The sequence below is a fragment of the Oncorhynchus nerka genome, linkage group LG5 (genome assembly GCF_034236695.1).
Source record: "Oncorhynchus nerka isolate Pitt River linkage group LG5, Oner_Uvic_2.0, whole genome shotgun sequence".
Lineage (NCBI taxonomy): Eukaryota > Metazoa > Chordata > Actinopteri > Salmoniformes > Salmonidae > Oncorhynchus > Oncorhynchus nerka.
The window spans coordinates 34,663,460-34,675,398 of NC_088400.1; the positions used below are offsets into that span (position 1 = coordinate 34,663,460).

General features: G+C 46.9%; 1 protein-coding gene across 1 annotated transcript in view; it reads right to left on the reverse strand.

Annotated features, from left to right (window-relative positions):
• Positions 1–5,917: 5,917 nt before the first annotated feature.
• Positions 5,918–11,939, reverse strand: part of LOC115129152 (uncharacterized) — a 46,021-nt gene continuing 39,999 nt past the window's right edge. The window contains 4 exon segments of the mRNA XM_065018581.1: positions 5,918–8,681; positions 8,683–10,238; positions 10,412–11,515; positions 11,705–11,909. Of these exon segments, the coding sequence (XP_064874653.1) occupies positions 7,683–8,681; positions 8,683–10,238; positions 10,412–11,515; positions 11,705–11,909 (3,864 nt within the window). The 3' untranslated portion in view covers positions 5,918–7,682.

Genomic DNA, 11,939 nt, shown 5'->3' on the forward strand with positions numbered 1-11,939 from the left:
TGAAGATGCACTATATACAGTCCCTTCAGAAAGTATTCACACCCCTTCACTTTTTCAGAATTTTCTTGTGTCCAGGGAACTTGCAGGTGCCTTGGTGGAAGAGTGGGGTAACATCTCAGCAAGAACGGGCAAATCTGGTGCAGTCCATGAGGAGGAGATGCACTGCAGTACTTAATACAGCTGGTGGCCACACCAGCTACTGGCAGTTACTTTTGATTTTGACCCCCCCCCCCTTTGTTCAGAGACACATTATTCCATTTCTGTTAGTCACATGTCTGTGGAACTTGTTCATTTATGTCTCAGTTGTTGAATCTTATGTTCATACTAATATTTACAGTTGACAGTGAGGATGTTTCTTTTTTTTGTTGAGTTTGCATATAAGATGTGAAATGCAAGATATGTAAACATTATTCAAGTGACTGATTTCTAGTCTATGCCTATAGGCATCAGCCTCTAATGTGCTAGTGATGGCTGTTTAATTGATACAGGCGTCTTTCCTAACAAAGTTGCCGGAGAGGAAGAAAACTGCTAAATTTCACCATTAGGCCAATGTTGACTTTAAAACAGTAACATAGTTTATTGGCTGTGATAGGAGAAAACTGAGGATGGATCAACATTTTAATTACACCACAAACCTAATTTACAGAGTGAAAAGAAGGAAACCTGTAGAGAATACAAATATTCCAAAACAGCCATCCTGTTTGCAGCAAGGCATTAAAGTAATACTTTAAAAAATGTGGTAAAGCAATGATCTTTTGTCCTGAATACAAAGTGTTATGTTTGGGGCAAATCCAACACAACACATTATTACTGAGTAACATTCTCCATATTTTCAAGCATAGTGGTGGCTGCATCATGTTATGGTTATGCTTGCAATCGTTCAGGACTGGGATTTTCAGGATAGAAATAAACAGAATGGAGCTAAGCACAGGCAAAATCTCAGATGAAAACCTGGTTCAGTCTGCTTTCCACCAGACACTGGGAGATTAATTCACCTTTCAGCAGGACAATAACCTAAAATACAAGGCCAAATCTACACTGGATTTGCTTACCAAGAAAACAGTGAATGTTGGCTGAGTTAGTTTTCACTTAAATCTGCTAGAAATTCTATGGCAAGACTTTAAAATGGTTATCTAGCAATGATTAATAACCCATTTGACAGAGCTTGAAGAATTTAGAAAATAATAATTCAAATAGTGTACAATCCAGGTGTGCAAAGCCCTTAGAAACTTACCCAGAAAGACTCTCCCATGTATTGACTCAGGGGTGTGAATACTTATGTAAATTAAATATGTTTGTATTTAATTTTCAATCAATTTGCAGAAATGTCCAAAAAACATGTTTTTAATTTGTAATTATGGGGAATTATTAAAATATTATTTAATCAAATTTGAATTCAGGCTGTAACACAACAAAATGTGGAATAACTGCCTCTGGAAGCAATGTCAGCACAAGAACTGTTCGTCGGGAGCTTCATGAAATGGGTTTCCATGGCTGATTAGCCGCACACATGCCTAAGATTACCATGCGCAATGCCAAGTGTCAGCTGGAGTGGTGTAAAGCTTGCCACTGTTGGACTCTGGAGCAGTGGAAACGCGTTCTCTGGAGTGATGAATCACACTACCATCTGGCAGTGCCCCCGTGCACAAAGTGAGGTTCATACAGAAATGGTTTGTCGAGATCGGTGTGGAAGAACCTGACTGGCCTGCACAAAGCCCTGACCTCAACCCCATCGAACACCATTGGGATGAATTGGAACGCTGACTACGAGCCATGCCTAATCTCCCAACACCAGTGCCTGACCTCCCAGATGCTCTTGTGGCTGAATAGAAGCAAATCACTTCAGCAATGTTCCAACATCTAGTGGAAAGCCTTCCCAGAAGAGTGGAGGCTGTTGTAGCAGAAAAGGAGGGGAGCAACTCCATATTAATACCCATGATTTTAGAATGAGACGGTCGACGAGCACGTGTCCACATACTTTTGGTCATGTAGTGTAATTAACAATTTAGTAAAAAAAAAATTATAAGAAGACACCCACGTTTTATATAAACTTTTTCTAGAAATGCTTCTAAAACCGTTGTGTATGTGTGTCATCATTGGGTGTGAGTGAGTCAACATTACCATTGTGAACTTGACGCTTCAGATCTTCCATTTTCGGTTCAGTCATTACTCACTGTTACTGTTCACCTTGTTCTTACCGAAACGACCAGCTAATCCCTATTGACAAACCACACAGGAAGTTTTTCCATGCATACTACTCAAAACACACTTTCATTGTATGTCCATATAACTCTAACACAATAAAGGGTATATCTACATGTTATGGTATTATGGCAATTTCAGGGCAAGAAACATTTAGCCATTCCCCTAATCTCCACTACCCAGAAGTAAAATTCTCGCGACAGTATGTCACTTCCATTTACAGGCAGAATATGTCCACAAGACATTAGCCCTCACCCGAAACGGTAACACCAACCAAACAATCTTACTGGTACAGCCTGCGACTGGAGAAATGAGGACAACTGTCAAGCCAAGCCACAGGGCTGGTTATTATGGCTATGTGAGGGCCTTGATCTGATTGCTGGGTTAAGAAGTCAGACGTTGGAAGATAACGATCAGATTAAGGGCAATGTGACATGGGGACTTTGGTCTGGAGAGAGAGATGGACCGGGCAGAAGGCACAGACGTGCCCCAGGCAGTTCAGATAGGGCTTCCCCCTGTAGATTGCTACTGAAAGGCCTTTTGTCTTTCTATGGGTGTTCACTAATCAGGACTAAGTAGGAAAGTGCAGTGTGACTTTTACACATATTCAGAGGTGGATTTTCATTAGCTTGCTTAGTTTCCACTATATTGTTTTTTCTTACACAGTCATTCTTGGTAAGTGATGACTCATGTTGAAGGGATGATGGAAGAAAGCTCAGTATTGTGACAAGCCCTGTTCACAAGTAACTGCTACAAATATTTACCCCAGGGTTCAATGTCAGGTCAACATTTCTGTTCCTAAGTCATGTCGGTGAGCCAATTGGTGGGCAGCACTTTGGATAAACCAAGCTGAGCCAAACCATCGAGATAGTTACAGTGGCTTGCCAAAGTATTCACCCCCTTGGCATTTTTCCTATTTTGTTGCCTTACAACCTGGAATTCAAATAGATTTTGGGGGAGTTTGTGTCATTTGATTTACACAACATGCCTACCACTTTGAAGATACAACATATTTTTTATTTTGAAACAAACAAGAATTAAGACAAAAATAAATAAAACTTGAGCGTGCAAAAATATTCACCCCCCTCCCCCCAAAAGTCAATACTTTGTAGAGTGAAATTTTGCATCAATATACAGCTGCAAGTCTCTTGGGGTATGTCTCTGTAAGCTTGGCACATCTAGCCACTGTGATTTTTGCCCATTCTTCAAGGCAAAACTGCTCCAGCTCCTTCAATTTGGATGGGTTCCACTGGTGCACGGCAATCTTTAAGTCATACCACAGATTCTCAATTGGATTGAGGTCTGGGCTTTGACTAGGCCATTCCAAGGCATTTAAATCTTTCCCAGGTCATTGTCCTGCTGGAAGGTGAACCTTCGTCCCAGTCTCAAATCTATGGAAGACTGAAACAGATTTCCCTCAAGAATTTCCCTGTATTTAGCGCCATCCATCATTCCTTCAATTCTGACCAGTTTCCCAGTCCCTGCCGATGAAAAACTTCCCCACAGCATGATGCTGCCACCACCATGCTTCACTGTGGGGATGTTGTTCTCGGGGTGATGAGAGGCTTTGAGTTTGCGCCAGACATAGCGTTTTCCTTGATGGCCAAAAAGCTCAATTTTAGTCTCATCTGACCAGAGTACCTTCTTCCATATGTTTGGGGAGTCTCCCACGTGCCTTTTGGTGAACACCAAATGTGTTTGCTTATATTTCTTTAAGCAATGGATTTTTTCTGGCCACTCTACCGTAAAGCCCAGCTCTGTGGAGTGTGCAGCTTAAAGTGGTACTCCAATCTCCGCTGTGGAGCTTTGCAGCTCCTTCAGGGTTATCCTTGGTCTCTTTGTTGCCTATGGTCTCTTTGTTGTTATCTGATTAATGCCCTCCTTGCCTGGTCTGTGAGTTTTGATGGGAGGCCCTCTCTTGGCAGGTTTGTTGTGGTGCCATATTCTTTCCATTTTATTATTATTTTTTAATTTTACCTTTATTTAACTAGGCAAGTCAGTTATGAACAAATTCTTATTTTCAATGATGGCCTAGGAACAGTGGGTTAACTGCCTTGTTCAGGGGCAGAACGACATATTTTTACCTTGTCAGCTTGGAGATTTGATCTTGCAACCTTTCGGTTACTAGTCCAACGCTCTAACCACTATCCATGGGATGTTCAAAGTTTCAGATATTTTTTTATAACCCAACCCTGATCTCTACTTCTCCACAACTTTGTCCCTGACCATTTTGGCTCCTTGGTCTTCGTGGTGCCGCTTGCTTGGTGGTGTCCCTTGCCTAGTGGTGTTGCAGACTCTGGGGCTTTTCAGAACAGGTGTATATATACTGAGATCATGTGACACTTAGATTGCACACAGGTGAACTTTATTCAACTAATTATGTGACTTCCGAAGGTAATTGGTTGCACCAGATCTTAATTAGGGGATTTATAGCATAGCATATACATGCACCACTTTTCCGTAATTTTTTTCATCTCACTTCACCAATTTGGACTATTTTGTGTATGTCGATTACATGAAATCCAAATAAAAATCCATTTAAATTACAGGTTGTAATGCAACAAATTAGGAAAAACGGCAAGTATGCTTGGGGTCATTGTCCATTTGGAAGGCCCATTTGCGACCAAGCTTTAACTTCCGGACTGATCTCTTGAGATGTTGCTTCAATATATCCACATAATTTCCTTCCTCATGACGCCATCTATTTTGTGAAGTGCACCAGTCCCTCCTGCAGCAAAGCACACCCACAACATGATGCTGTCACCCCTGTGCATCCCACGGTTGGGATGGTGTTCTTCGGCTTGCAAGCCTCCCCATGTGCAGTTGCAAACCGTAGTCTGGCTTTTTTATGGCGGGTTTGGAGCAGTGGCTTCTTCCTTGCTGAGCGGCCTTTCAGGTTATGTTGATATAGGACTCACTTTACTGTGGATATAGATACTTTTGTACCTGTTTCCTCCAGCATCTTCACAAGGTCCTTTGCTGTTGTTCTGGGATTGATTTGCACTTTTCGCACCAAAGTACGTTAATCTCTAGGAGACAGAACGCATCTCCTTCCTGAGCGGTATGACGGCTGCGTGGTCCCATGGTGTTTATACTTGCGTACTATTGTTTGTACAGATGAACGTGGTACCTTCAGGCGTTTGGAAATTGCTCCCAAGGATGATCCAGACTTGTGGAGGTCTACAATTTTTTTCTGAGGTCATGGCTGATTTCTTTTGATTTTCTCATGATGTCAAGCAGAGGCACTGAGTTTGAATGTAGGCCTTGAAATACATCCACAGGTACACCTCCAATTGACACAAATGATGTCCTTTAGCCTATCAGAAGCTTCTAAAGCCATTACATACTTTTCTGGAATTTTCCAAGCTGTTTAAAGGCACAGTCAATTTAGTGTATGTAAACTTCTGACCCACTAGAATTGTGATACAGTGAATTATAAATTAAATAATCTGTCTGTAAACAGTTGTTGGAAAAATGACTTGTGTGATGAACAAAGTAGATGTCCTAACCGACTTGCCAAAACTATAGTTTGTTAACAAGAAATGTGTGGAGTGGTTGAAAAACGAGTTTAAATGACTCCAACCTAAGTGTATGTAAACTTCCGACTTCAACTGTAGTGTCGATAATCTTAAATACTTATTATTGGAACTTGTTTGAATCTGATGCTACAGGCAAATCTGTGTTTAGCTTGAACAAAAAGGAGGAGAATGATAGCGTCAATCAAATAGCTGTGTGTCTCATCAAACGAAAGGCAAAACACCCATTTATTTAGTCAAAGTTCAGATTGAATATGTTTACAGACTCTTGACCGGGGCTCTGTCAAGGATCAGTGAGTTGTGAACAGTTTCCAAGTCACAGAACAGCTCTGCATTTTACCCACAACACATCAGGTTAGAAGCCACTGCTGAGATATGTTGCATCCGATTACGTGCAACGTTGCAGAACATTGCAATCCTGAACATACCCGTAATCATAGTCCAGACACTCCAGTATAATACATGGAAGCCCTCTCTGTATTTCCAGGAACAAAGACTATAAAACATATGCAGGTATTCTTGTCTTTAATGTTAACACAAATGTAACAGAGAATGATATGTGGGAGAACAGGGAAGTAGTGGTTATGTTTGCATAGCATTAAACCAAGGAAGGACAGATAGACTCAAACTAACACAAACATAGATGTATATCTATCTACGGGTCTGGTACAAACCGAATCAGTCAGTCCGCCTGTCTGCAGAGCTAAACATGGGCAAGTAGTAAAATAGTACAAATTGTGGCTCAGTGTTAAATGCCTTTGGATCGATGCTACATTTAGTAGGTTTTAACAGTCAGCCTTCCTTGTGCCGTGTCAAAACCTTTTTACAAAATACCAAATGAATATCCTTTCCACTATTCCCCCATCCACGCAATGCACCCCAGAAAAATATATGTATCCTTTGGATTCAAAGTTGATATACTGTATAATTACTGCATATAAGCGTTTGGGTTATTGAGTGTTTTCTCCATTCAAGCATTCGCACACAAGTAGTCAGTCAGGAGCCAGGAATGGAACAGAAATAGATAGCTTTCACATGGTTCATTTCTCTTCTTAAAGGTGCAATCTGTTTATTTATTTTACGGCCAATAGTGCTCCCCTTTCATTTGATTGTAAACGGAAGGGGTGGGTCTTCGCGAATGTAAAATTTTGTGTTGTGTTTTACTATTTAACATAACATGCTAGTTGAACTTTTTCCTAGAGTTCCCAATAGAAACATATAAGTTACAGATTGCACCTTTAACTGGATCCGAAGAATCATTGAAGCAGCTAAAGCAGACACCAGCCCAGAGGAGGAAGAATCATTGAAGCAGCTAAAGCAGACACCAGCCCAGAGGAGGAAGAATCATTGAAGCAGCTAAAGCAGACACCAGCCCAGAGGAGGAAGAATCATTGAAGCAGCTAAAGCAGACACCAGCCCAGAGGAGGAAGAATCATTGAAGCAGCTAAAGCAGACACCAGCCCAGAGGAGGAAGAATCATTGAAGCAGCTAAAGCAGACACCAGCCCAGAGGAGGAAGAATCATTGAAGCAGCTAAAGCAGACACCAGCCCAGAGGAGAAACAGAAGGTGGAGGGAGGTAGAAGAAACTACAACATCAATAAGGTCTTACACCAACCAGCAAGGACCATGGTGCAAACAGTCATAGAAATGAATACATACATAAATACGATCATACATAATTCATACATACAGTATACAATAAGAAGATAGATAGTTAGTTATAAAATACCTATGTACAAATGCATAGTCCAGATGAGTCCATCAGGAGACCTAGCAGTAATGGCAGTCAGTGGAAGAGGTTATTTTCATCATTTATGTGTTTGGTAGGTCTGTGTGTGTGTGTGTGTGTGTGCGTGTGCATGGCACTTACTGTACAGGTGTGTATGTACTGTACTGCATCACCTTAGTCCTGGTAGCGAGAAGGAGTTTTAAAAGTTCAGAGGTCAAAAGTTGAGAGGCGTGTGACCTGGCAAGTCCGGCGAGTGCGTCCTGAACAGCTGTGTTAGCGAGAAGACGGAAGAGATGAGCACCGTGCACCGTTTGGCCAGTAGCCTCACCCCTTCGCCCTCTCCCTGTCCATCCCCAGACCCCGTCCCACTGCTGGACCCAGACCCGGCTCCAGCAGTCTCCACAGCCCCAACAAACTCCCTGTACAGCCCTACGATCTCCTTCAGCTTGTCCAGAGCCTCCTCCTGGCCCCCATCATCGTCAGTGCTCTGGATCTGACCCCCGTTGCGGCAGACGTCACATCCAGGACAGGGGTGTGTTCTCAGGCAGGCTGCGGAGAGCTGCACCAGGGCACTGAAACTGTTGGATAAGGAACGAAGTGCCTCCTCTGGAGCCCAGCCCACACGCGTGGCACGTTGGCACCCTGTTGCCAACCGCCGTGCCTCCGTCTGGAGTAAATTCCTCTCAGGCTCCGTCATGGGCGGAGGACTTGCACCTCCACAGCACGCGGTTGGACCCTCTTCTTGGGTTGGGTTGGGTCCCCCTTCTCCACCCTCATCCTGATCTGTTTTGGAGGGTTCTGATGATGGTGGTGGCCCAGCCAGGACCAATAGGAGCTGATTGATGTCCTGTCTCAGGGAGACGAAGCCCCCTTTCAGCCCCCCATAGTGCTTGTTGGTGAGGGAACGCAGGGAGCCGATGGGGGGCGTGGGGGAGACAGGGCGGGACAGGAGTGGGCTGAGCTCTGAGGAGGTGGTGGAGAGGGTGGAGAGGGGGCGAGGGGTGTCTCTCAGCAGGGACAGGATGACGGGGGAGGGGATGGGGGAGGTGGGGGAGGCCAGGGGTGTAGAATGGGCTGGTTTGGGGCGCGTGCGTTTGGAGAACTCGTAGATGGTGAGCTCCTCGTCGAAGCCACAGCCGTCCTCCACGTCACCGCTGAAGCAGTTGGCGTAGACGGTGCGGCAGCCGCACGCCTCACGGTGGGCCGGGGGAGGGGGTGTGCTCCAGAGAGTCCCCCTCTAGGGGCGGGCCTGAACCGCCCCCTAACCCCACCTCTGAGTGGGGTCTGGACTGAGGCTGCTCCGACTTGCAGGACCCCAGGAATCCGTAGGGTTCTGAGACGTGTGCGCCGTTTTCTCTCAGGGTCAGGTTGAGGTGCGACCCGCTATTCCCGTTGGCCTCCTTCGCACGCGGAGTCACTTCCTGGAACTCTTTGATGGTTGCTATGACAACCTCGGCTCCATCCTCCACCACTTCCTTCTTCCCTTTTCCCCCTGCAGTCTCACCAACTGGTGCCTGGGCAGTGACCTTGCTGACCTCAGAGGCTCCGCTGACTGACAGACCGGAGCCGTACCCAGACGTGACATCCTCGTTGACGGAGCTGGTGGAAGAGTGGTCCAGGGTGCCCAGGATCTCCTGCGAGCGGGTCATGTACCAGGGCAGGGCCTGGATCCTCCCTCTCAGGGCTGAGGTAGGCAGACGGCCCCCCAGGCTGGAAGAACTGACCCTCAGGTCTGACCCTGACCTTCCTGTGCTCTCTGGGTCTCCCGCTGTCCCTTTAGAGGAGGTGGTGAGGGAGGTGGTCAGGCTGAGGGGGGCGTCTGTATTTTTGGGCGACAAGTTCTCCTGACTCAGAGAGACCCTCCTCCCGGTCTGATTGCTCCCGTTGCAACTAACCCAGGGGTGGAGGCCGCTCGGCGGACACGTCCCCTCTTTCTCATTTGGTGAGACCGGGATGGGGAGGACTGATAGGGGATGGAGAGAAGGAGGGGAGGGTTTGGGAGAGACTGGTGGAGGGGTGGCCAGGCTCAACCTGATCTCATCTCCTGAAGCAGAATGTGGAATGGGGGACAGGCTTGGCAGCTTTTTCGGGAGGTCCACCCCAACCCCCGTTCTGACCTCTCCCTTCAGCAGGGTAACCCTGTTTGTTTTAGTTTCAACATCAGCTCTCCTGTTGTCAGCAGTGACCAGAACACGGTCCTTAGGAAGCACGTGATGAGTCCCGTTTTTAGAACCGTTCTCTTGCTTAGAACTGTTCTCTATCTTAGGCCCGTTCTCCACACCCTGTGGACCGGCAGGGGGTTGCTGGCTCTTCCGTACCGCCGTGATGAGGGGGGAGGCGAGTGGTGGCCCCCCCGCTCCCGAGGTGACTGATTTAAACTCCATGGTGTCTGGTTCCATGGTGTCTACCTCCAGCAGGCCCGCATGGCCCCCACCAGCATCTCCGTTACAATGGGAGTATGGACCGCTGCGCTGGGGAGACCTCTGGGGGCCCACCTGGGGCTTGGGGCCCAGTTCAGGTTTTATGGGTAGCTGGGGCTTGGGGGCCAATGGTGGAGGCTTGGTCTTGGCATCAACCCTCTGAGTGGAAGCCTGGTTTGAGTGGGGCTTTGGGTCTCGTTGGGTCTCCTGCTGTTTCTTGTGGTCAGGGGAGGAGTGCTTCTTTTTGAGGGGTGAGGGAGGCTCCATCTCTGGTACCACTGGCAGTCCGTTCCCTGTGCCAGTCCAGCGTTTACTGTGCCTCTTATTGTCAGATGCATCCAAACTGTTTTCTGTGAGAGAGAGAGAGAGAGAGAGTAGGAGGGAGAAATAGAGAGAGAGAGAGAGAGAGAGAGAAAGAGAGAGAGAGAAAGAGAGAGAGAGGGGTGTTAATAGGGTGACAGAAATCAAACTTTAACACATTTAAACAGTTAGTCTGTCAGTGAAGGTCATGTCAACAACCCACCTGTACCATCAGAAGGAACTGGAGGAGTGAACCGCTCCTGGGCATCGAAGAACTCATCATCTGACTCCGAAGCACTTTCCCTAGCACTAGGAGGAGGAGGATTAGGGGACGGCGTTAGGAAAGGCTCGGAATCTCCAGAGTGAATTGATAGACGCTCCTCCCCTTTGTGGGCGGAGCTACAAACAGTCCTCTTTTCACAGGAGGTGAGGTTGGGGATGATTCTGGGGATGTCTAACTTGTTGTTGGAAGCAGTTTTGTTAGACCGGGCGCAGATCTTGTCGATGAGGCGCAGGTCTATCTGACTGGGTATCTTAGAGAGCCGTCTCAGTTCCTCCTCATCATCGTCATCCTCAACTTCCTCCGTCTCCTCCTCGTCGCTGGTGGCCTCGGGGGGGCTAGGGAGGTAGCTGCCTTGGGAAAGCTCGGCGAAGCAAAGACACGAGCTATCGTTGCTACGGTAACTCAGGTTGGTGGGGCGTACGGGTGTGGAGGCTGTGCTGCCGGCGGCGCCCTCTCTCTGACGCTGTGGAGAGGGAGCTGTGACCTCCAGGAGGAATGGATGGTGGACATCCAGTGTGGCGATGCCCCGAGTCGGCTGTTCGGACCGGCGAGAGGGACTGTCCTCACGCAGGGCGTCCACACGAGAGGAGGCCTTGGCTGGGTCCTCTCCCCTGGCTGCGACACCGCTTTCCTCCAAGGCAGCACTCAAAGAGCCACTGGACAGGCTGGAGAAGCTACTGTTAACCCGTGGGTCTGTGTGATACCAGTTAGTGTCCAGTACCATGTCCTTTTCCACTCTACCTTCATTGGCGTTACCTCCTAGATGTATCTCTCTTCCTCCAGCTTCTCTTCCGTCCTCCTCCTCAACTTCCATGTCCTTCTCTGACGTCACAATGATCTTCACCTCATGCTTATCTTTGTCTTCTTTTTCAGCTCTTTCTTTCTTTCCCTCTGCACCTCTCTGCTCCTCCTTTTCTCTCCTCCACCCCTCCCTGTCTTTGCTGGCGGATGCGTGGCGTTTGCGGGTGTGCGTTGGTGGAGGCTCGGCAGGGTAGTCCTCATCTGAAGAGTCATTGGAGTCACTACAACAGCGGGACACATAGCCTGGAAATGACAAAAAAAAAAAAAAAAATGTCTCAGTTACATAATATAGTTTACTATGTAAATTAGTATTCTCAAATTAAGACATTAGTATCTACTATCCATACAGGCTGATATCCACGTATCAACACCCTCAAAAATGGTATGATCAATGCCAAAAATGAAAAACTATAGTTAAACATTTATGCTCACTTGTCAGCGATTCATAGCACACTCCCTCTATAACGGCGAACTTCCCTTCACACACACCTTCCTCAGCAGGTATCCTGTGAACCCGGACCTTGGGGCGTCCCAGACGGAACACACACACTCTGGGGTCCACCAGGAGCTTGCAGTAGCCCCCCAGTAGACACGCCAGGTCTTTGGCTGCCAGAGAGTCCATCAGTAAGGCAAAAGGCTGGAGTGAGAGGGGGATGAGAGAGAGAGG